The sequence below is a fragment of the Amyelois transitella genome, chromosome 25 (assembly GCF_032362555.1).
Source record: "Amyelois transitella isolate CPQ chromosome 25, ilAmyTran1.1, whole genome shotgun sequence".
NCBI lineage: Eukaryota > Metazoa > Arthropoda > Insecta > Lepidoptera > Pyralidae > Amyelois > Amyelois transitella.
Window position 1 is genome coordinate 4,741,557 of NC_083528.1, and position 27,285 is coordinate 4,768,841.

At 34.9% G+C, this 27,285-nt stretch overlaps 1 protein-coding gene across 2 annotated transcripts in view; it reads left to right on the forward strand.

Moving 5' to 3' along the window:
- Nucleotides 1-27,285, forward strand: part of LOC106137127 (mucin-17) — a 91,837-nt gene that overhangs the window by 45,140 nt on the left and 19,412 nt on the right. Inside the window, exons 2-3 of one of the 2 annotated variants that reach the window (XM_060951513.1) lie at nucleotides 17,552-17,617; nucleotides 18,505-25,727. In XM_060951513.1, the coding sequence (XP_060807496.1) occupies nucleotides 17,552-17,617; nucleotides 18,505-25,502 (7,064 nt within the window). In that variant the 3' untranslated portion in view covers nucleotides 25,503-25,727. Of the gene's footprint in view, nucleotides 1-17,551; nucleotides 17,618-18,504; nucleotides 25,728-27,285 lie in introns of those variants that run through there. The other variant, XM_060951512.1, reaches the window with a different exon arrangement.

Consider the following 27,285-nt stretch of genomic DNA (forward strand, 5'->3'; position numbering starts at 1 on the left):
CACAATCTTATTATTCCGCATACCAAAAGTGCAGTAACCTTGCTGAAGCCGTGATATTGATGGAGAAGGTTGGTCGAGAATGTATAAAAAAAAGGAAGAAAGGGGAAGTCTAATAAGTTTTTAAAACATTTATAAACTGGGAACTTAACTAACTTCCAAGACAGAATAACAGGACAACGCCGTGTAGTTCCCGTAGGATAGATTATTTATATCCGGTTCTTTCCCATGGATGTCGTAAAAGATTAAGGGAATAAACACAGCTATTTGGTGCAAGCTTCTATGGACTAGTAGCGATGAGAAGAACATTGTGTGCCAGCTGTTACTCCTGCGTACATGTAAGAGTAAATAAAGGGAAAACATTTATAATCTGGGAATTTTAGGCAATGGGCTTTTAAACTGTCACTATTTGACTCTCAATTCCATCGGTGAGGAGTCATCGCTCCTCGACTTTGGTCTTCAAACCTCTTGGTGTCTATAAGCCAAATAAGTCTCCAAACCCAGCGGTTTCGGCTATGAGTTCAGTCAATAAGTCAGTGTCCTCTTTTATATGTTTAGACAGATAGATTCTAAATTTTTATTTTCCAAGGTGTGATAATAAATAAGTGGATTAGACAAGTGACTCACAGATTGGCACATAAGATTCTGTAGTCAGTAGCCCAGTTATATCAGGTTTAGTTGTCAGAGGGCGTTCGGAACTGCGCACGCGACCTGATTTCTCCTTCGACGTACTTTCGCTGTGCCCTCGAAGGATTTTTGATGTAAAAACAACGAATAACACTTTCTTTTTGATGAAACCGCCGGAATAAATTGAGCTGGCCGTTTGTTTCACACGATTTTAAGAAATCTTCAACTAATCATACTGTTATTACCATTCCATGCTAAAGTATATAGTATTTTGCCTACGAAGATTGTACGAGTGTGTTATAAATTTAACGTGCATTAAGTTTAAATAAATAAAAGCCAGTCAATGTAAAAATCTGTAAAATTCTATTCCATTATTAAGTTACCTATCCAGTTAAGCGAGCCATTTAAGTTTTGAGACTTTTGACTGTTGAATCTGACTACATGTTATCTAATGGTTCTTTAAAAATCTAAGGGTATAGAGAAAACGAGATTTTGCACAGACAGAGAGCATAGCATCGGTCAAAAATTAAAAAGAAATCCGAAAAGTTTAAATATTCAGGTGCATTTTTAATTTTTGCAAGTCTACGTCATTAAAATGCCATCATAGAAATATAATACTGTATTTTCCATTAGAAAATACTTACCTGTCGATTATAACAATAACTTTTACAAATACTCTGTAAAGGCGGCAAAAAAGACGAAAGTATACCATTGAGCAATTCCACCATCATCGATTTCACGGGGTGAACGCGTACTAGTCATCACGAGAGCTTCGGGTCATTAGGCCTAATGATTTATCTATGGTCAGGGGCTTAGGCGTAGCGAGGAGGAGGCGGCAGCTAGGAGGGCTGCCCCCCCTAGGAGAGTGTATTGCGGCTGTAAGATTTTACCAAAGAGTTGTATTATTTTTCGTATTGAAATAACTAGTTCTACATTCATTCATGTATTTAAATGTAGACAATGTGCATTCGTCCATGATTTAGATTTAAGAGATCTATATTTGTAAATTGACATTCGATGAAAATGCTGCAGTGTAGTTTCTTCCGCCGCTTCATCTACACATGCGCTTTGGAAGCGGTAGTAGTTATAATTAGATTTAAGTGATGTGACGTCAGTAAGTGATACCTTGTATCCAATTTTTAAAATAAATCTATTCTATTCTATTCTCTGCAAAGCTTAATTTTCATTCAACATATCATAGGACATGCGTGCAATTTTTCTTGTGGCCTTCATTGGTTTATTGTGTACTAGCTTTCCGCCCGCGGCTTCGCCCACGTGTAATTCGGTTATATATAGCGTTTTTTAATGATCTCGACAGGGCTTTTTCTTCCACAGGCTGAAATATTGTTACAACTGGAATTAAATATAGCCTGTGTTACTCAGGGATGATGTAGCTTTCTAATGGTGAATGTTTGAAATCGATTCAGTAGTTTCGGAGTTTATCGATTACATGTGTAAACAAACAAACATATAAAAAAATAGATTGTTCCTCTTTATAATATTAGTAGAAAGTTGTCATACAAAGTCTTTTTTTTTAAGGATGGGAAATCATCAAATGACCTCTCCCGCTCTGGGTGGAACGGAAGGGAGTGTCAGACTTTTACTGACTAAAACCCACCTCGTTCCTTCAGTTGCCCTTTGCGTTCCGGGGCCACGGTATCTCGTTAGAACTTTCCCGCAGCCCCGGCTCAGTTCATCCCGTTTCCCCCCCTTGGGGGTTGACATTTCAAAAATTCCTTCTTAGTGCTCACTTATGTTACTAAAGGAACCTCTGTTCAAAATCTCAGACTCCTATACCGAGCGGTTTCGGCTGTGCGTTAATAAATCAGTCACCCAATCGCACCCCCTAAATCACGATTGGAGGGTAGTTTGAAAAAACTTATAATGTCAAACATATTTACTTGCCTATGTACGTGTTCATGCCAAGTTTCAAGTTTATAAACCCAAGGAATAAGATTTTTCATAGAAACGTTTTTACCCCTTTTCTCTTTTTTTTCTGGAAATTCAATCCCCAAGGGGGGGCCCTTGGGGATTGAATTTCCAGAAATCCTTTCTTAGTGCTCCCCTTCATATCCCAAGGAACCTACATTCCAAATTTCAGCTGTCTACGACCAGTAGTTTCGACTGTGCGTTGTCTGTCAGTCAGTCACTCAGTAACGGAAGAGTTTTATATATATAGATTCATCTATTTTCCGTGATGAAAATTATCCTGTTTTTCTAAGTACTCCTTATAAGATACAGCTTGGAGATAAAAGAACCGCACATTTTTATTTATCTCTTACTCTTTTGTAGGCCGTGCAGTAGCGTGAGAATGTTCCTTAAGAGACAGATAATTAATTGAAATCCGAAGAAAGGACATAATTGTTAGTCAATCGTCTAAATAACTACCCTTGACATAGGTACAGACTGCGCGGAAAAAGAAGCAGCTGGCATGTTACATACTATACTTTTAGATACCAGACCAACAGAAGTTTGCATTCGATGAATGTGCTCCTATTCCCTTAGTCGCCTATGACACCCAAGAGATGTGATGGTCATATTCTAAAGAGCCGGGAACCACACGGTGGTTTGCTGCCTATGAGTTATAAAAACATGACACTCTAATTTTGTGTTTGTCACTGTTTAGTACTTAAATATTGAATGTGGGTTGAAACTTGAAATAAATGAAGAAAAACTGCACATAAGGTTGATAAATCACTGAACTTGTATTATAAGCACTCATTCACATAAATATACATTAAATTACAGAACTCGGATGATCTTTAGGTTATTATAATATTCTAAACTAAAAGTAACAAAAAAAAAAAAACGTTCCCGCGATGTATTCTTTTTTTTTTACATAATATGTTATAGGTGGCCAGTTCTAACCTATTTATTTATTGCAAAGAGGTTGACTGACTATGTATTTTCAAACAGTCACCGTTGAAGTTTCATACATTCACCTATATTTTTAAGTGCTTAGTTAAAACTATAAGGTGATTTAAGTTTCTGCATTTTCCAAATAAACTTGACCCAGATTCACTTATGATTGGTCATCATTCGTTTCACGTTTGCGTGACCATGATTTTTATTTTTTAACCACAGAACTATTGTTCTTATAAAGAATAGGACAGGAGTATCGTTGGTGCCCGATGCAGATGGAGACTCAGGTTCAAATTCTACCTTGCTCTTTACCAATGACTCTTCTTTGAAACGCACATTAGTTTGAGTTTTAACCTTACGTTAAAAGAAACCATCATGAGGAAACATACATATTCAGGAACTGAATGTGTGACAATATGTTTATGAGTTAGGTTTCCCTGAAAAGTTGCAAAGGTCAGAGTCGCTTCGTGTAAAAACCTGACATACCCAATCCAGGGTTGAAAGGGAAAACCTTGGCTTCTATCCAGGGTGGTGAGGATGTAACCGGGACTAAGGCCAGGTGTTGCGGCCGTTCAGCCTTCCTGGACAGACATTCTCTCCGACTTGACATTAAGACGAATAAAACTGACTCAGAGAATAGGAAAAGCGGCCGTTCAGCCTCCATGGACAGACATACTCTCCGGCTTGACACTAAGACGAATAAAACTGACTGAGAGAATAGGAAAAAAAGGACAAATAAAATAATAAAAACAAAAACAAAATCATTTACTATAATACTATTGATAATATTATGCCACATCCAGATTACGCTCTCTGAAATTCAGATCCGTGGTCGACGCAGATTTTTGTGATTCCTACCCTACATAGTTCTTCGTTTAAATTTTTTTTTATATTCTTGTTGTCTTGCTATACTTATGTATATTGTAAGTTTCGCAGTAAGTGAATTGTTAATTCTTTATGAGGAAATAAAGTGTTTTAAACTAAACTAAGGACTATCGATTTGATTGAGAAGACGCCGATCAGACAAGACACTCCTCGAACCCAGATCTCATAATCTGGTGTTTTTATTGAGATTTACGCACCAAACCCTAGGCCCGTTCAATTAGGAGAAACAATATATTAACCAATCAATGAGTGAAGTTCTCTTTTTAGCATTTTACAAAACAATTTCAATATTACTAGGTCAAAACAGACAAAACCAAATCGTAACTGGTCAGTTACGTACGGTTACCGTTCCTAACCGTTAGCGTTCACCTTCCGTAACCGCTGACCGTGGTTGGAAGACTCACAGATTAATTAAACCCCTATTATTATGTAAAACCATGTAGGTTAATTTCTTTGGTAGCCATTAAGTTAGTGGAATGTTGTAATCTCCGGAAGAAAAGAATAGAACTTACACACGTACATAAAATTACGCCTCTTTCCGCTATGCCGTGTGGAACCCAGCACTTCAGAATAGGATCACTCCATATCATTCCTATGGATGTCGTAAAAGGCGACTAAAGGGAAGGCTTATAAACTTGGGATTCTTATTGTAGGCGATGGGCAGTCACTATTTGAATCTCAATTCGATATTAAACCGAACAGCTGAATGTGACAGCTTTCAGACTTTTTAAGACTTTGGCTTGATCTACCCCGCAAGGGATATAGACGTGATTATATTGATATGATCATTGTCCTATTCTTAATTACCGTGTGTTTCTCGGCACTTAAGAATAGATAGTCGGATGGACATCACAAAACTAAAAGAGTTTAGTTTTGTGATCTGGCTACAGAACCCCAAAAACGTTACCATTAAAATAAAAGTTAATACAGGTTTATCTCATGTCATCGTTGTAATAAAACCATGCTATTTTTTCATCTGAAACACCATGCGACCTCGGCACGGCCTTACTTTCCAAAGAACAAGTTTATTTCCTGTAGTCATTTTTATTCAGTATAATATTGTTTTATATTATTCGAATACTCTGCTCTTTAGAATAGGATCGGATGATTTCCTAGGATTGTTTTTTAAAGACAACTCCATAATCCAAAGGTTTCTCCATCGACAGCGGCTTACACCTGCAGAAATCTAAACATAATCTTTAACTTGAAACCCCCTTGCCAATTAAGGAATTCTACACAACTGATATTTTAAATGCGATAGTTTGTAATGTTATGTTTGTTACTATTACACGCAAAATTCGGTACACGAGTAGAATATAACTTAGAATAACATAAAGTATTTGTTTTTCGAAATTTCCACGGGAGTTAAGCCTCGGGGCACAGCTAGTCTTTTATGTGAAGAATAGAAATTAAAGAGTTTGGAATTGCCATATTTAACTTGAAATTATAGAAATGATATTGTCGACGTCTGGCAACCCAAGCAGTTTTCTAAAAGCTGTGAAATAAGATGAAAATGTTATGGTGACCTCTGGCGGAGACTACCATTAGTTGTGACAACACATTTACCAGTACTAACCACTTCTACAGTCTCAAGATGTTCCGAATTCTATGGTGTGAAGTGATAAAAAGTTAAGTGTCAAAAATCTGCATTTATCAAATGTCAGATGTTGTTCGCCTCGCATTATCGCACATTTATAAAGTTCATTGCAAACAACAATGTTAAACTGTTCTTTGATATTTATTGTTTTATGTAGTAAGTACATTGCGGGGTAATGTTCTTGTAAGTAATTATTTATTCTAAACATATTAACGTGTATAATTACGATGTGATCTTATTAGGCAAAAAAATAATTAAGTATAGCACAGTTGTTTTAGAAATATAGGCCAAAAAGTAGCCTTAAATAACATTATATAATATTATATCTGTCATTATATTTTATGTCCCTTTCTGAGATGAAAGGTAGGGCAAAAAAATAAAATAAAAGAAAAGGCGTTTTCTATAGCTTGTTTAATGTCTCAATGAATGTTAAAGTTCTGCCAAAACACATTCTAAATTTAAATCGCCGAGTAGGAGCGAAATGGCTTTCCATAAATTTCCATTATAAAAATTATAACACTGGCCACATGTATGAAAGCCGCGAGTTAAATAGAAAACAACCTGTCACACGACTCATTCAAATCAAGAACCTGTTTTGTTTTTCGAATGACCTCGATATTGACGCGGTACCACGTAGACAAAATTCACTTTTTGGTCACATACTATATATACGATGAGAGAAAATATCGTGAGGAAACTTGCACATTCAGGCAATTAGAACCATAATCCAATATGATTAAGGTTTACTGAAACGGTTGCGTCGGACGTGTATTGTCCGTTTTGTTAATAAAATCGATTGTTTCCCATGAAACATTAAAACTAAGTTGGTCAAAGTATAGTTAATAAAAAAAAGTGTACGCTTGGAAGAATGTTTTTCTTTTTAGCGCAAATGCCGACAAGAAACGAGGTTTCAACTTTTCACTTTCAATTGCAAGGTACTTGCAACTTTTTTTCGGTAAAACGTTGAAATAAAAAAGAAATTCTTCATGACCAAAACATTATACCTTCTTTTTGCACTAGCTAATCTTTTGGGCTTAGGTTGGAACCCAGGTTTCACAGATTTTCGGTTGACCGAAAAGATTCTGCGGATTGTCAAATTTTCATTAATATTTGTTGGCGAAGGTCTATTCTAATCAATATAGATAAAATTTTACACCTCTATTCCGGAACGGTAGGTAGAGATAACATCCATCTACTCTCATATTTATTGCAAAAATATTTCACAAGAATCAATTGTCAGAAAATATTGTTAGAGTAAAAGTTTCGCATTAATAAAAAAAAATATACTGAAAACAGTGCGTAAAAGCTGGTAGAGATAAAATGTATGTATGACACATTCAAAATTACACAGCAAGAAATATCCCTATTGTGCGACAAGATTTTCTTTTTTTTACTCCGCATTCTACCACCTGCTGAGGTATTGGATTGCTTGAACGCTTTTTGAAAAAAGAATAAAATATTTTTAAAACCGTTTGACAATTCGCGTTGTCATCTGACGTGTTTATAAATATGCTCATAATTCATAAGGTGACTTCATGATTTAAAAAAATTAAGTATTGTTTTTTCTTTTTTTTATCAAGATGGCTTCAAGTAAGCTGACAAGTTATTATAAAGTATTTAACGTGAAGTGGCGGCAGAAGATAAATTAATGCTAATATAATTTTGGTAATGTGGAGAGGAAAAACTAAAGCAGGTAGAGTTAGAAAAATACAAAGCGAATCTAAATGGAATGGAACTTTGGAATGGGAAAGGCCTAGATGCACAAACCTTGATCAAATTTAGGATGTTCTGGTGATGATCCGATCAAGAACATGTTTTTCCTCATGCTCTCTTATAAGAGCATATGTTAGCACTCAAACTAATGTAAATAACTCAGAGGAAAGTCATTTTACATGGCCGAGGTAGGATCGCTAGAAACAATCATACTCGAATATTCGCCGCCTGGTGCGTAGGCGCACAAAAAATGCGGTTTCACTCTCACTGCGACCTCAATCTTGTATCGTGTCTATTCTGATAGTACTCTGTGGCTGCAAGGTGGTAATCAGGTGACAGATCTTAAAATAAAGGTGCCATTGGTGTCAATGTAATGGGTTGAATGGATTTTACTTGATTGCAGCGCTTTATTTAAGATCGGATTTGTTCGTACATGTTCTCGTTTCTCTTACCGCAGTTATCATAATCATAATTACAGCTTTTTTGGTGTTTACGAAAAAATATAGATACAACAAGTACAAGTCATCACATACAAAATCCATATGTATTTTTACCTTTTTTTTCGAGTTAGATTTCCTTGCGACGGTTAATATTTATTTCATGCCTAAACTGTTTGAATTTCGAAGACTAAATGTAAATAATGCAAATTTATTCTTTCTCCGTGGCAACGTCCGCATTCGAAAGTGTTCGAAAAATTCGCGATCGCCATGACAATCGATTTCATGTACTTGACATTCAACGTCTGTTTTGGCATTGGCAAAAACAAACAAAACTAAACTTTGAGACAAACGGGTATAGTCTAGAATGATCCGGTATTTAAAACAACAGGAAAATCAATTTGCAATGCGGCGCCAGTCGTACGGAATCGTTCTTGTTTGATCTGTTTTCCTGAGTTTGAATTTGGAATATGTGCAATAATGTGATTTGATTTTTAAATATACTTTCTTTTTGGGCATTCGAAAATTGCAAATAAATACATAGAATGTTTTGAAGGTTTACTTTTAAAACATTACTAAGCAACTTATATTGAATAATTGTCCATTTGGTAACATAAATTTACACATTTTTTTATCATATTGCGTACGTTGTGCGTAATATTATTTCAGTCATCATTTCAACAAACTGTCAAAATTTTCTCAATTTTGCATTTCAATATTTTTTTTAATAACTTTGAATTATTCACGAAAAGAAATATAAGTTAAAAACAAAACGTATATAACTTTATAAAAACTATGTAAACTGTGCAGCATATACTTGAATAAATGAATACAAAAAGCGTTGAAAATGTTGAAATGCAAATACCGATGGAAAGCTTCAGCGCAATTGAGTAAGCATTATCTTAAAATATAATATATTTTTACTAAGAAGACATAAGATTCAAAATCCAATAAAATTTAGAAGTTAAAGTAATGTGTGTTTACTCTTAAGTAAATGGCGATTTTACAATAACGTCTTTATAACAATAGTCTCTTCGCGCTTGTTATACTATGAATACGAAGGAAATTAACACATTGGGCGTGTGAACAATAATTTAGCGGAATGCGGATTTTTTTTTAATCGTTACTGACCATAGACTTTCACTCGGTGTCGCTTTCTATGGGGTCAAATGTGTGATAGCCTTTATGCCACTAGAATTTTTAAGTTTGAACTTGGAACGTCTGTTTTCTTTTTTTATGTTCTAAATTTAAATTGAATGAAATTTTATCCTTATTCGGTTTGATTTTAGGATTTCGATTTTATTATTCCTTCGTATGATTCCTTGAGAGTGATTTAATAAGGGGATTTTCATTTCTCATATGCCAAATATGAAAATAAAATTATTAATAAGGAGATAATTTCCACAAAGACCTACTTATTACTTTCAACAAAGGCTAATTAAGTAAATAAAAAAATTTCATCATTTTCATCGTTGCATTCACAATTTATTACATACAATCCCATACAAGTTACCGTGAAGTTGTAACTCAAATATAGTAATACTTAATACAAAAACCTGTACAACACAAGCCATCAATCTGGCGAACTGTTGAATAACCACATGTATTATATGCAAATCACGCGGCTCCGCTTCCCAGACTATTGTTCCATTATGGGATCGTAAGGAACACTGACCTAGAAGGAGATTGTAACACGGAATTGAAGAGGCGACCTTATGTTGCTGTTTTGTGTTGACTTTATTAACAGGGAAAACATACACAATTTTGACAATTACTGCTTAGTTGTTCTCCGCGAACTTAGACATACATACATGTAATTACGTCTATATCCCTTGCGGGGTAGACAGAGGCACTTTCAGCTGTTTGGTTTAATGATAGAATTGAGATTTAAATAGTGGTAGGTTGCTAGTCCATCGCGTTAAAGAAGAATCCCAAGTTTACAAGCTTATCCCTCAGTCGCGTTTTACGACATCCATGGGAAAGAGATAGAGTGCTCCTATTCTTTTTGCTGTTGGTGCCGGGAACCACACGGCACTTAGACCGCGCAAACACTTGGGTTCCTCGAAAATCTAAAAATATCCTGAAAAGTAGTTAAACGATTAATAATCCCCATGATTGAATGATTTAAAAATTCTTTTGATAGGACTTATATTATTTTAAATTCCAACAAAAATAAAGCAAAGTTTCGAAAGTTACAAACATACAAAAAATTTAATTTCGTCCCAAGACGATTGGTTGATGTAGAAGGTTAAATTTTTGAAATTTGAAAAATCTTTATCCTGGGGATTAGACGGTAAACTGTTTCATCTTTAGGTTTATACGAAGACTCCCGTTTGATCTCCTCCATTTTTAAAGGGGAAACATATGAATCATAGTAAAAACTGCACTAGATAAATGTCCTATTCCCTTGCTTATCTTTACGTTATCCACCAGAAAGAGACGCAGTAGTACTATTCTAAAGTGCTGAAAACCGCACGGCACAAACTTGCCCTTAAAGTGTTGGATAAGAATTGATAACAAAATGTCACTTTCTAAATTTAAATAGTATTTTTACTCGGACTTTTCTGAAAATTTGTTCGATTTTAAACAATAATGTTGAACATTTCACAACTTTCTATAACGTCCATTTGGTAGCACCCACTTTTCGCAATGTCCTGCTTAGGTCACCGAATTAGTCAGCAACTTACCATACCGGCTGGCCTTAAGTGAATATAAAGTATATTTAATTTGGCCATTATTAATATTCTTTTAAATTTATTGTTATTTATTATATTTAGGAAAACAATTAGACAATAGAAATGTCATATTGTATTTACTTAAAAATATAAAAATTATGTGTCTCGTCATCTGTATCGGACGCAGTTTTCTGTGAAGATCTGTAAAATGAATTTCGGAATTGAGATTCATATATCTAAATGACTAGAGAGTATGTGAAACGATAAATCCCGTTATCTCCCTTTCCCGAAGGAATTTCCAAAAATTCTTTCTTACACACGTTTCCTAGTTACAATCTACCTTCCTGCCAAAATTCACCTCTATTGGCTCAGCAGTTCTTGAGATTTCTTGATCAGTGAGCTTATGCTTTTTGTTTTGGTTATTACAGAGACAAGAAATATTAAGATTCCATATGGTGTGGCAGAAGTCATTAAAAATGCGCATACTATTTCCAATAAAATGTGCACAAACTTAAATCATAAAACAATTCGGAGAGGTACTATGTTTCATGCATTAACAGCAACTTTATATATAAGTATAATATATATGTATATAGATATAGCAAAATTTTATTACAGTAGTAATTTAAACATCCTGGTAATTAAAGCAATTGTAACCCAAAGTCAAGACTAAATTGGTCGGACTATATTTAGTCAAAAGATATATATACAATATCTACTTAAAGATAAAAAAATAAAGACAAGAAACTAAAATCATGCGATTGATATCAGGATTAACCAATTATTACGTACAAATAAATAAGAACTGGTAACAAAAGATTTATCTCATAAGATACCATTCGACAAGGTCATTGCTCAATACTATTTGGCGATCTATCTATAACTCAAACCGGTATCAATTCTGGCGTAGTGTTTACACAATACGTTATTAATTTTGTAATTATTGTAAAATAGTTGTACGTAATTGATTTTGAAATAGATTAACATAGTGATAGCTTATAAACTTGGGATTCTCCTTTTATGCGATGGGCTTGCAACCTGTCACTATTTGAATCTGAAAAAAGTGCCCTTTTAAGTATTCGAAGTGTATGTTACTGAGAGGCCAAAAAACAGATATTTGATAAAAAAAAACAATAATTATATATACTATAAACCACTTTATGTTTCCACATATAGAATACCGTCTAAGTTTACATATATTTCACATAAATATTAAAGAAATCATGAGATGTTTTGCAATAGTGTCATCAACGGTTGAGTAAAACGTGGGATCTGAATGCGAAATGATATTAAAATTAGCCGACAACTAAAACGGAGGAGTTCTTTATTTTCGGGTTTAATCACTTACTCTAGGATAGTGGGTATAGACGGACGGTCAAAAACATAATGGGGGTAAACTTCAGGACGAAAAAATAAGCAAGATTTATATTAGTTAACTAAAGTAAAAAATAAGTTCAAATATTTTTTTTTACTATTTCATATATTTTTTTTCCTATCATTGTACATATTTTACATAATCGGTGAACTAAGGGATGAAGCGAAAGAAGTATGCAGAGATCGTAGCAAGTGGAAAGATGTAGTCTCTACTTACCTCTCCATTCGCGCGCGCGATAAAAACGGCGTCGCGCGGCAGAAGAACAATACTTGTTCCTTTCAAACACCTATCCTGTATCTAGAAAGAAATTAGGCTTCGCATTTGATTTCAGAATGTCAACATCCGGCAACTGCATGACTGAGGGCTTGGCTCACCCACTGACATATTATCTGTCTCTTTCCGACATGTCAATGTTGACATATCACCGTCTCGTTTGCACACATATACTTTTTACCTAACATTTTTCACGCCATAAAGCGAAGACCTGCTTTAATGAGCCTCATTTCATTCTAATAGGATATTGATGTTAGATAAATAAAATAAAGAATTTTCCAATAAACAAGTTTTCAAGTGAGTAGTAATTACTAAGAAAAATTAGTAAAGCAAACTTTTGAAGACTTCTGAAAATGCAAGGTTGTTAAAAAAAACTGTAATTTGTCGTCATTTGTGACGAAAAACCTAATCATAATATTTTTTTTTCTATGCAAAAAAATCTTTTTTGTATTGGTGCCGTGTGGTTCCCGGCACTAATACAAAAAAGAATAGGACCACTCCATCTCTTTCCCATGGATGTCGTAAAAGAAGACTAAGGGATAGGCTTATAAACTTTGGATTCTTCTTTTAGGCGATGGGCTAGCAACCTTTCACTATTTGAATCTCAATTCTATCATTAAGCCAAATAGCTGAACGTGGCTATTTAGTCTTCAAGACTGTTGGCTCTGTCTACCCCGCATGGGATATGGACTCACGTCCATATCCCATGCGGGATAAATTTTATTTCATACATACATACATATGGTCACCCATATGTATGTATGTATGCAATAAAATTTAGCGCTGTATCACAAATAAAGACATCCAACCCAGGATCCAGTTGAATGAATTGTAAATAATATAAATGTAAGAGAAATTAAATTTTATATGAATCTGAAAAAAAAAATATAGTTCTACTAGTTAAGCTAGAAAGCGGTATTTTCTATAAAACGACCACGTCTTACTTTCGTTGGAACTGACAAAGGCGAGTAAAAGTGAAATTGTAAATAAAAAGAAACTAGATACGGCTAAAATTGGATATAGTATCGATCCGATACAATCTTAGTTTCGAGGATTTTACGATATGCTTACGTGCTCTTTCGAACAAAATATTCTACAAAAGTAGATATAGGTAGGATGCGTTATTAATAGTATTATCAGAATACCGTTTTGTAACTAATTTTAATGTTAATGAATTTGTTTGTTTGTAAAGTCATTATTGCATTAATGGAATTTATAAAAGTCAACAGTAAAGATTTTAAAATAAAAACATATAACAAATGTACAAGAGCGGACTTATCCTTATTCAGATTTCTTTCATTTATTAATTAAAAACAATATTCTTAATAAGAAAGTTTATAAGATAATATTGTACTTTATATGCCGTGTGGTTCCCGGCACCAATACGAAAAAGAATAGGACCACTCCATCTCTTTCCCATGGATGTCGTAAAAGGCGACTAAGGGATAGGCTTATAAAATTGCGATCCTTTTTTTTTTAGGCGATGGGCTTGCAACCTGTCACTATTTGGATCTCAATTCCATCATTAAGCAGAGCAGCTGAATGTGGCCATTCAGTCTTTTCGGGACTATTGGCTCTGTCTACCCCGCAAGGGATATAGACGTGACTATATGTATGTATGTATGTATGTACTTTATATTGCTGACTAATAACATGTGTCCTAATGTGTAAGTCTTCGATAATATGTACTAGTTTAAATTCTATTGGGTTCAATTTAAATTTTAAAATTATTATCGATATATTTTTGAGTAAGTAAACAGTTTAGTTTTCCTAAAAACGTAAAATTAAAACCACTAATCGTTCAATGCTTTTGAAATTGGAACATCACTTGATTTGTCCAATGTTGGTCAAGTCGAATGCATTTCATTATTTACTTTACTATTTGGTATTAAAGCTTACATTTACACGTTCTTTAATCTTTTGAAAGCAGAGCGTGTGAAAAACTACTGTTTTGACAAGTTAAAAGCGCTTAATTAACTCTTTTGTTTATTCAAATTACCTGTATAGGTTTTAACTGTACTATAGCAATTTCTGAACAATAAGGGCAAAAATAATTTGAATGTATAATGAAAGATGACCGGAATATTATTTACGGAAGCGATTATAACAGTTTTATTATAATGACGAAACTCGAGTTGTGTTTAAATATAGATGTTTAACAACTTGTAGTGTGAATAAGAAAGAATTTAGTAGACAAAGATATAATTAATGTTAATGAGTTGGCTAGGATGAAACTCAAAAATTATAAAAGTGAACTTTCGAAGTACACATTAGATATCGATAATTTTGGAAAAGTACAGAGGTCTTACTATATCCTATTAATAGTATGCAATCAGGGAGCGGCTTGTAACCTTTCTAACAGTACTCGCAATTTTTTGTGAACCCCGATTTTAGTTAGTAATAAATAAATAATAATAGTGTTAATTCCAACAAATTGTAAACACATATCTTAATTAAAGCAAGTAAATACAGCAAATATTAAAGAGAAAAAAATACAATTTATGTTTACAAAAAAATACACGTGGAAGACTAGTGCTTAAAACCAGATAAAGCCTGTATTTCAGTAAGAGAGAAAATTATTTATTTCTAGTCCAAAATGAAATTAAATTCGCTTAAAAAATAAAACCATTAAATATATTGCAACAAATACGGGTCAGTGACCCCAATAATAAAATGGTAATCAGACAATCAACCTACAATTACTAAGGTAAGTTTATTATTTATGCGTCGTGCGTAATTTCCCGGCACAATACTTCGCAGTGTGTCAGTGTGTCCTCATTGTCTTTACAAGTTATATCATAGAGTATGCCTGCGGTTCCGTCCGCGTAAAATAAAAATGCTTTCTTTTCCTCTCCAGACGTAATTTCGGAATATCTGTTCTTAGATCACGTAATGGAACCAACATGCAAAATTTAAATTTCTAGGCTCTCCGGTTTGAGGTCTTCGTTAATAAGTTAGTCAATCAACTAGTGTCCTCTTTTATTAATCGTTATTTTTCTATTTCTTATAAAGTCGTAAAGAGCGATTAAAACAATAAGCTCGTTTGCCAAGGGAGCAACCTGGTTTGGTAAAAACAATTTGGATAATAAAAGACATACATATAGTCACGTCAACTTCTCTTGCGGGTAGACAGCAGCAGTCTTGAAAAGTCTTTTCAAGACAGCAGGCCTATCAGCCTTTTCAAGACAGTAGCAGTCTTGGAAAGACTGATAGGCCACGATCAGCTGAAGGACTAACTGATGGAATTCAGATTTAAATACTGACAGGGTCTAGCCCATCCCCAACATTAATTCCAAGTTTATTTCCCTAAGTCGCTTTATACGACATCCGTGGGAAAGATAAAGACGTTTTTATGAAATTAAGACTCTTTCAAATTATACAACACGCATCAATCGTGAAAGTTTGACATTCACTGTCATCAATTTTCCGTTAGCATCGATTATAACAATCGAGCACTCGAGTACTATGTCAACAGGAACCGTTCATGGCACTCGGTCATTCCGTGAGGGGAATAGCGTACCAATGAGACATACTAACACTGTTACCGATACGAGTATGCAGTGTTCCATATTTGAAATTGACGTTTCATGTTTTTTTTTATAACGTTTAGATCTTGTGTTCAGCTATCCCACATCGTTGAGAGTTTGTAGGCAAAAATATTCCTTATTTGAAAATTGAATAAAAGTATTTATAGTTCTTTATTTAAAGGTGTACCTAATTTTAAAAGAACATTCGCCAAAAAACCACTGTTCCAGTAAAATATGACCAATTTTGGATCGTTAATTTTCGACCGAAAATTTTTTAATCTTGGTGGAGGCAAATCTGTAAAACAATTTCAAGAATATCTTAAATTATATTCTTCTTCCTCATTGTAAATCCTATGAACCTACACTGTTTTAAGATACGAATCACACTTTCCATCATAACACTTCAAAAACGCTCATGAAATATCAGGTATCTTTATCAGGTATCAAAATACCTGTTCCTTATTACTACCACAGTCTGTATCAGTTCTCTGGCTCAAGACATTTGTGAAAGTGTACATTACGTGTTAGGCAAGGGAATATGCGTTCCTACTGGGAATAAAATTACGCAAACAAACATAACAATAGTACACTCATAAATGTAAATGTTGCAGTATTATTTTTCCCACAATTATGCATTAGGAAAGGCTCGTCTCATTTGAATTTGGCAATAAAATTGGACACAATCTAGTTTTTTGATGATATCGGTGCTGAAATACCTATTATTTTGGAAGGATGAGGTTGCATTGCAAGTTCAGCATCTAATGAGTGTGTGTAGTATAAAAAACAATGTTTTGCTTTTTAAACTATTAAGAGTGAAAACTATTAAGTGCCGTGTGGTTCCCGGCACCAATACAATGGATGCCGTAAAAGGCGACTAAGGGATAGGCTTAAAAACTTGGGATTCTTTTTTAGGCGATGGGTTAGCAAACTGTCACTATTTGAATCTCAAATCTATCATTAAGCTAAATAGCTGAACGTGGCCATTCAGTCTTTTCAAGACTGTTAGTTCTGTCTACCCCGCAAGGGATATAGATATGATTATATAAATATATGAATGAATAAGTAAAGTAAATAGCTTAGTAATAATATAACAATCATTTATTATTATGTGTATTTAATTGGAGCGTTCAGACCTTGCGCAGCAACTTTCTACACAATATCAAATTGACTTGCGACTGATTGCGATATCACAGATCGTTGATTTGGAGCACTATGTATGGATCTGTGACCCTGATGTGACGATTTCTAGAAACTAAATTGATGAATCAATTGATCTTATAGTTATCGAAGAGAGAGCCAAAAGTCTCACGAAGATTGAAAGACCACGTTCAACTGTGCTTCAAGATGGAATTGAGATTGAAATAGTGACAGGTTGCTGACCCATCAACCTGTCGCGAGATACTAACTAAACGACATTTTACTATAAATATTTACAAAGATAAAACTCCAAGACCCAGGCCAATTAGAGAAAGTAAGTTTCTCATTATGCACTGGCCGGGATTCGAACCCGGGACCTCCGGTGTCACAGACAAGCATACTAGAGCTGTGCCACAGAAATTAAGAAGAGTTATTTTTTTTTTCAGAATTACTAGATGACGAGTCAATAGAAGCTACAAGAATAAAAAGAGAGGGTGTTCCAGAAAACAGGGGTGAGTTTGATTTTTCTTCATCAGATTTTGTTTATTGATGTGATACGCCAATGGCGATTGGAGGTGGTGAGAAAAGTTAAGTTTAAAGTTAGACCATTCTTGTGTTAGGTCCACACTCAAATCTTAACTACTGTGTGTGTAATGTAAAAAAATAACAATAATGAACGAAATTTTATCGTCAATATAATTAAATATATCAACTATACTAAACTATGTGGATTACACATGGCTGATTTCATTTATTGTATGTTTTATGAAGAAATGTTTATTGTTTTTTCTCACCTCCAGGAATCCCAATCGACCATGGCGTTTCTCTAAATATGTTCTTCTGTAAAAATTTCTTCATTGCTTGAGTCTCTTTTCAAATTCTTACATTCTATCTTCAATTTTCCAAATCTTTTTATATCTGTCTTTCTATTCTTTACTACGGTTAATGTTAACATTTCCAATTATTGCGTAACCACTTGCATTTTGTACAAATGTTTTGATGTTGATGATATTTCGAAAGTTATCACATGTTTGAAAGATAAAGTCACTAGTCATAGTTGGTTACAAAATCAATACTCCTTCTACGATATTTAACATCATAATCACGAAAGTACGGCTGTCTATTCACTCAATCAGTATTGAGAGATTAACTGACTACAGAAGTATCGTCAAAATCAAACAAAGAATGAACGTTGTAAATTATTTAGTGCTAACATACATTGTTTCTTATCTATTAGTATTCTATTCTATGTATTTGCATTATTAATTGTATGTTTTTCTTTCTCTTTCAAATCTAATCCCGGTCGTGGTCAACATCTGAACTCAACGCGACTGTATTATACGCACATCCGACCGCTTTCCACGACGACCCATCCACTTGACTGCTTGACGGAACACAGACTTGACTGTTCTACTCGTTAATGACCAGAAGAGAAATGACTACTCCAAGATCGGAAGATATCACAGCGTGAAGCCTCTTATTGGCCTACTCACGTCAACGGCACGGACGTTCATCCAAGATGGCGTCACGACAGAATTCGCGACGCAAATCCTCGGAACTACTTTAGACAACGGCAGAATTTATGCGCAACTGCTCACAAAATCGTCTCTTGTACTTTATAATAAGCCATCGAATGTAGACGATCCCGTTGTTGTCAAACCGACTCGTGCACACTCTGCCTTTGATGGCCAATGGAATGTCAAGCAAGATTTAGGTTTCATAGATCCTGAAAAATTTGTTTTAAAAAATACAGATTACTTGGCTCCTAGCAGTAAAATGGATATAATTTATGCGAGCAAACCAGCTCAAGATAATCTTAAATATTGGAATACTCCGACTTCACTAGATAATCAGGCTGAAAACCAAATATATGACGAACCCGTAGGGCGTAGAGTGCAACCAATTAATGAAATTCCGCGCTATGTTCATAATGAAGCCCTAAACTTTCTTGACAGTCCGTCCATTGGAGGTGAAAAGAAATTAGAGTTTGTTATAAAACCATCGATTTTAGAAAATGTTAATACATTACATCGCCAAAACAAGGCTTACGAAAAAGAAACTGAACCAATTAAATCAGAACCAATTGTTAACGAAAATAAGCTAGACGAATCGAATATTGTAAAAGTAAAGCCAGACTATGTCTTACCGACATTTACCATTAAAAATGAATTTTCACCTATATTTTATTATATTGACAATGTAGAATCTCGACAATCGCCTCCACAAGTAGCCCAGGAAACCAAACTTCCCAAACGCTTATTTGGGCAAAAGAGTGAACCAAGGCCTAAAAAAACATTCACGTATGAAGGTTTTGCTGATTTTACAACAGTAGTTGGTGACACAGTCATAGTCTTTACACCGAATACTGATATAATTCGACCACAAAATCCCGAAGAAGTCAATGTTTTTCCCTCTGCTAAACCAATAAACAAATTATCTAACAAAATTACTTTCTTAGCATCTGATATACCAGTAGCTACCGCTACATTTAAAGCTAATGAAGCAAACACTGCAACGAAAGTACCAACACCAACTATTAGTGATATTAGCTCAGAAACCCCTGTATATAATAATGATGAACTTCAAAAAGCTCATTATGACATTGATAATAGAGCTCCTGACACAATTGCAGTACAAAATAATAATGGTTTTGATTTTAACCTGGACGTTATACAGCCATCTGAAGCGGGGATTACCACTACGGAAAGCACTCGTCTTTCAGGTGATTTAGAGGTTATACCAATACAAGATTTAAGTTCTAAAGCAACAGACCCATTATCTTCTATTCAACCTTCTGCTACAATTGTTGATGAATCTACTGAATCAATTATAACTGAAAGTGATTTACGACAAGTCCTTATAAATTCTGAAGAAGAGGCAGATAATACAGCTGCTGAAGTTACAGAAAAAATTGAAGAAGAGGAAGAGGAAGATGAAGAAAGCACAACTGAAATTCCAGAAGAAATATTTACTACTACTGAAAGTGGACACAGTGAGGAGTCTTCAGAAGAATTTGAAACAACCACTGAAACGAAACACGACACTTATGATGAAGAGGAATTATGTACAAATGGGGTAGAAACACAATCTACTATGACAACTGCATACAAAACATTGACTTATTTAACGACATACTTCATTCCCCTAGAAAGTACAGAAACAACAACTTCTGTAAAATCAGATGTTGTTGTCGAAAGTGATGTTGGCTATTTGACGAATATTGTTTGTAAAACTAATTATGATATTCAACCAACGTCTGTTATATCATTGGGAGGTGCTTCTTCCATTGACAGTAATATAGAAATTCCTGAAATTGTTTTAAAAGAAACTGACGGTACTAAAAATTCAGATGAAAGTATACTAACTGAACAACCTCCTAAAACTACAACAATTGTAGACGAAAAAGTAACTACACAGAAAGACGAAAAAGTAACAGTAGAGACGGACGTTGATAGTGTTGAATCGTCAGATGAAAGTAACCAAAAAGAAACTACTACCAGTACAACTTCAACAACGACTACGGAACGTGTATCAACAAGTCACAGTCATGTTGAAGTGTCAGTCAGCACTGAACATTCCAATGAGCCAACTGAAAAGCCAAGTTCAGAAGAAATAAATGAAACCCAAGAAAATGAAATCGACTTAATTTACAAAACACTGTATACTACATATACCTATTTTACTACTTTCTTCGGTGAACAAACATCAAGTGTAGCAAGTCATAAGTCTGTCATTACAAATATAATAACATCTACAGTTGACTTATCACAGCTAGATCCAACCCTACTTGGTGCTTTTAATGAAGATGAAATAGCTCCTACTAGCGTTGGCATAGGAAGACCCACAGAATCCTATCAAATAAACAGTATCATAGATTTAGTTAAAAACAAAGATGTACTAGAATCAGTCGAAGTAGCAGATACTTATTCGTCTCAAACTCCCACACCATCTTTAGGTGATGACGTCGTTGCAAGCATTAAACCCGATGCTGTAAAAACTTATTATACTACATACACATTCTTTACAACTATTTATGTCGGTGATGATGCTAACGTTTGTAGCAGAAGTGAAGTCTACACTAACTATGTTGGCCCTGAAGAATTGATACCTACGAAGAGTAATACACTAACGGCTGAAAGTACTAAAGCTCCATTTAACTTTGCTAATTGCAAACAAGTAAAAAAATCTCGTCCTGAAATACCCGAAAACAATTCATCTGTAGAAACAAGCGTTAGTATGGAGGAAGATGAAGAAAAACCTTTTGAAGATAAAAATACTGAAAAAACTCCACAACCCACACCAATTGAGGTAGATATGCTGTTTAGTGTCGAATCGAATCCTTTAGAAACAGAAAACTCGTATGTGACTGACGTCAAATCATCTTCTTCGAAGGGCGAAACTAAATATTTAGACAATAACAATATTTTAGAAGATCAGATAAGCTCAGAAAGTAATATTGATGAAATTTTACCATCGCCTACACTACTTTTACAAACAAGTTATACTACTTTTACGTATTTTACCACAATGTACATAGGAAAAGATTCTAGCAATATAAAAAGTAGGCTAGAGACTATAACCAATGTAGTGACAGAGACTATTATGCCGAAGAAGGAGCAGCAACCAGAAGAAGAAAGCAATTTACCTATAACGTATTATACTACATTCACCTATTGGACGACATTGTACAAAGATAAGTCCACGACAATAACAAGTCGAGAAGAGATTGTATCCAATGTTGTAACTCCCCCTGTACAAGTACTACCAACTATAAGTCCAATCGATACAACTCCAATTGATATTGATAGCGCTCTACCGCCGAAAGATTTGGAAGTTGAACTTAAACCTTCACTTGTTGACGATAACTTAGAACAGGACGATGGCAAAGCTACATTTTACACAACATATACATATTTTACAACTTTTTATTCCGGTAATACCTCAAATATAAAGAGTAGCCTAGAAACAGTGACAAATATTGTTGACAACACAAAAGTCGTTGAAGATAACCAGTTAGGCCGTAAAGTACCATCTGGTTCAGTAGATAAAAATTTAATTCAAGATAATGGAGAGAAACCACAAATAATTCCAACAGTTGTAAAGGAAGAAATTAAAACAACTGCTTTGCCAGATGTGAGTTCAGCTGTACCCACTGTTATTGTGGGTACATATATAGACAATTTGTTTGCTGAAGTAAAACCTGCTGATAGTTCACCAACATCAACTGCAGAAAAAAAGATACTGTTTTCTCAGGTTGCTGTCATATCTGGAGACTCTACTGTAGTAACAAGTGACAACAAAACTCTAAATACTGAAACAACAACTTCTTCGACAACAACCACGGGTACAAACACTGAAGCTTCTATTATCAATGCTTCCCCTGAAGTTATAGAAAGTTCTGTAGCAGAACCAGAAACCACGACCGAGCCAAAACAAGAATCAGAAGAAGAAAGTGGTGGGGATGGTAGAAAAAAGAGCCGTCTCACATTTACACCTAAAAAACCGACCTTTACACCTGTAATAGTACCATTTGCATCTAGAAACAGACCTACATTCAGTCCTAAACGGGTTCCTTTATTAACTAGTGCCACTACAATTACTAGATTAGATTTTACCCCAACGATTACAGCTACACCAACTTTGAAATCAGTCAGACCAACAGGATTTGGTAGTAATAGAAAGCAGTCTGCATTCCCTGGATCCTCAAGTCAAGGTAGAAGATTTTCAGGACGTGCCAGTGCATCTGGATTTGCATCAAATTTACCATCCGCATCAAGAGCTAGTGCTTTTCCAAGAGGTAGTATTCAACCCACTTCCAGAAGAACTGGTTTTCGATCTAGCTCATTAAGAAGCAATAGTTTAGATTATGCCAGTAGATCAGTAGCACCCAAAATTCGCCCTACTGCAGCATCACGGCTAAGAAATGGGAGACAATCAGCAACAATATCGTTCCCATCTGACCAAAATGAAGCTGAGACATTAGCGACACAACAAGAAGAAAATATTACTGAATCTTTGGATGAAGTGACAGAAGCACCAGTTAGAACAACTAATAATCCTTTATTAAGATTTAGACGGCCGCTAATTAACAGACAACCAGGTACTGCTATAACGCCAAGATCAACAACACCTGCTCCGAGAAGAAATGCAGGAATAACATCTCGTGGTAGAGTTACAACAACAACAAGGAGGACGACTACTACAAGATCAACACCAAATCCTATTCTGTCTTTACGCAGGCAAAGACCAAACGCTTTATTCCCTAGACGAAATTTGTTCCGACAACCAGAGCCTGAACCTGAAGAGGAAATAAAAGAAACTGAACAGAAAGTAGAAGACAACGAAGAATTATTAGAAGAGGAAGAAGAGTTTGATACAGATAATGATTATGACTCATCAGACAGAAAAGAACAACAAGTTGCAACACCGTCGACTCCGGCTCCGAAAAAGAATGTAGTTCAAATAAGACCATTTGCCTTCAGAAGAAGAACTAAACGTCAAGTTGATTATGGTAGCAGAAAATATGCAACATTTAGAAGACCTGGATCAAAAGCCTCTTCAACTCGTAAAGTAGACATAGAACCCGAAACCGAAGCACCAGCACCAGCAACTCCTAAAACAAGGGCTAGTTCTCGGTTCAGTTCACGAGTTAATAGTAACACAAGATCAACAACTGTAGCCACTCCAAAATCTTCATCTAGGCAGCCATTTATAATTCGTGGTGAAAGCCGTTCTACTACAACGGTTGCGACTCCAGCTTATAGAAGAGGCAAATCAAGACCTACTTCTAGAACTACTACATATTCTTCACGGCCTAAGGCACCAAGATTAGCCAATAGTAGGTCACAATCTGACAGGCCAAGAACAACGTCATCACGTACTACAAATAAGTCACGACAACGTACAACAACGAGTAGAGGAACAAGCAGGCAAAGAGGATCATATGAAAATACCAGTGGCGAAAGATTTCTTCATAATTTAGCTCTCAACGATGGTAAAATTACTATTACGCATCATATACCCACCGAAGTCACGATTCCAGTAGTAAACGGTAAAATTACTGAATACAAAAGCGTCCTCTCAGCTACACCTAGTGTGGAAATTTTACTTAGAAACCAAGTTACTGCTTCAGTTGGCCCATTAGGGAATCAGCAATTAGTTCTGGCTCATGAAGCTACAGAGTTAGGTGAAAATGGTGCAACAAAATTGATAAGATATCTTATACACGAAACACCCACTACAACAGTTGTTTTTACCCCTACTACGATAAGAGGTCGACGTACATCTTATTCGCATATTCTTCCAAGTACTGTTTATAATGTAGAGGCAGTAACGCAGACGGTAGCTCCTGAAATCAACTCTAACGTTCCATTAGCTAATCTGTTATTGTCTCAATTACTTCTTGGAAATCAGCAACCGGCGATAAACCCGCTCCTTGCATTACAAGGACAGGCTTTGTTACCGCAGCAAGCGCAAACACCAGTAACGGAGTACAAAACTCGAACGACAACATATGTAACTACAGTCACTGATGCTAGGGAAACAGTTTTACCTATAACATTCAGAGGTAAAGCTATTTTAACAACTATTGTTGATCCTACGACCAGCGTTGTAACTGCTACTGAATTTGTAACAGATACAGTCGTTACCACACCGACTGCTATTGCACAAGCTCCTCAAATTAATTCACTATTACTTCCTCTACTTCTTCAGCAGCAGCAACAGCAACAACAGCAGCAGCCATTAGCTTTACAAACAGCCAATCCTTTATTAGGCTTAGCACAACCTGATTTGCTACAAAATAATTTATTACAAAATAATAATCTGAATTTAAATAATGATATTTATAGCAATAGTCCTAAGCCCAACATCTTGTCAGACTTTAATAGTAATGAAGAAGTGATTGACGATGCGCCAATAGATAGTGAAGAAGATTCACTGCCTCCTCCTCCACCTCGCCGCGCCACTAAGAACAGACCAAAGGCGCCAAAGCCTTCTCCGCCTAAAATGACAAGCGTAGTGACACTATACGTGTCAGGAAGATATCCGGGAGAATTTAGTACGGTGTTATCTACTGTTGTTACGGATGAAACTCAAACAGTAAGGAAACGCGAAGCTATTTACTATGACGACGTTATGATTCAGCCATCAATTTTGCCATCTGTAGATGAGCTTGTTGGTTCACAAGCCGATGTTGGGAATGTGTTAAATGACTCAGACAAGTATATGGATAAAGGAGTCGAGAGTCAGTTAGAAACTCAAAGTTTAGAAAGCATAGTAGGAGAGTTGAGCAAACATATAAGGTACGATGCGTCACCAACTTATGTCGTAAAATTAGCAAGTCCGTCTTCAATTAGAACCAATATACAAAGAAATTCCCTGGACGAGGTATCTTGAAGTGATATACAAAATGTTAGGTCTGTAAAGTAATAGTAGTTATTTATTACTATTGTATCATAGTAAGTTAACTATGAATAGTGCCTTATAGATGTAATGAATTTAGTTTTTAAGAACCAAATACTCTTTTGTACTTGACTAGTTATTAACCTGTATTTAGGCTGGTCCTCCACCAGAGCCGTATGAGCAAAGTTTATGAAAAGAGACAAAAATGAATTGACTTTTGGTGCGCCAGTCTACATAAGCATTTCAGTTTATTTTTATCCAGAATGTAATAATTTTTGTAAACAAATGAACAATAATGACAAATGTTTTGTGTTATATAAGAAACCTTAATGATAAGGTTGTAATTATTTAATTGGGTTGTCTTAAGATAATAGTTAAAATAAAATATTATCATTTTCTCATTCATAACATTACACTTTAGGTGGAAGATCATCTTTAAATTCGCCAAAAATGTGTTTTTCCCTATGTTACCAGGTAGGGTACTACGTTTTTAAGTAACTAAATGTACTTACTGCCTAAAATAAGTCTAGGTTTAACTGTAATTATCTTTGTAATACTCTTTTCTTCGCTTGCGCCTGTAAATTGCAAAACGACTTAAAACGTTAAATAATAAATATTATAAAATTTATATAATTTTTTTTTTTTTTATTTTGCTCCAAATTTCATATAGTTTAATATTTAGGGGAAAAAATATATAGAATGAAGGTGTGATAAAATTTGATTCCAATAATTATTGAGAAACAAAATAAAAATGATACATTACATAATGAATTATTTATTCCTTTCGGGGAAGAAAGAGCCAATGGTGTTTAAAAGACTGAGAGGCCCATTGAACAGTGTGCCTTAAAGTGAGATTAAAATATTAACATCTTGTTAGCTTATCACCTAAAAGAAAAGTCTCAAGTTCATAACCCCTAAAAATATGAATAAATTCAACAATAACTAATTTTATTCATTAACTAAAAATTCTGAATTTAAGGGCGAATGTAAACTAGGTAGAAATGTAGGTACTTGTCAATAGAACGAAAATAAGTTAAAGTTCGTCCGAATTGTTATGAAATTTCTATGACATCCTCAGGTAGTGGTAACCACTTACCATCAACTTGTTCGACTATTAATAAATATTTTAACTGGCTTGTAATTTTTAACACAAAGATAGTGGTGTCGCAGATAGCTGATTATAGTCGAAAGCGTACGCCAACATATTATATAAAATTAAAACCTGTTATAAGTTTTCATTTCCACAACTACTTACTCTAAAGGGGGAAAATGGACGCCTATTCACTAACGTTGACTATGCCTTGCCTCTCGTTTTATATCTTCGTTTAATCTAAATGAACGAGAGATGAAACGTAAATAAATAAACCCACTGGTTTCTGTCCCATTTTGATCGTTCTAATCGTGTGACAAAATAAAGAGATATGAAAATAAGACTGAAGACTGACTTGACGATGAGGTCGACGACCATGACTGACGACGGACCCTGGCCCGAAGACTCCCGAGTCCTATTGGGTGCTCCTTATCCTGCCACAGGTTGGTGAGTTCAGCCTTTATTATTTGTAGTGTTAATGATGTATCTTTCAATCAAAATACTATTTTTCAAGGTCTGATAAAGATAACTGAAAACGGGCCTAGTTCAATTATTCACGAAAATAAAAAAAGGCCATATAAAGTCCATTTGTTGCATATTTTATGTGTATAAAATGAAATCAAATAAATAAAATAAAGGGCGAATCAGTTCGTTATACAACAATAAGAGGCAATAAAGTATGGATAA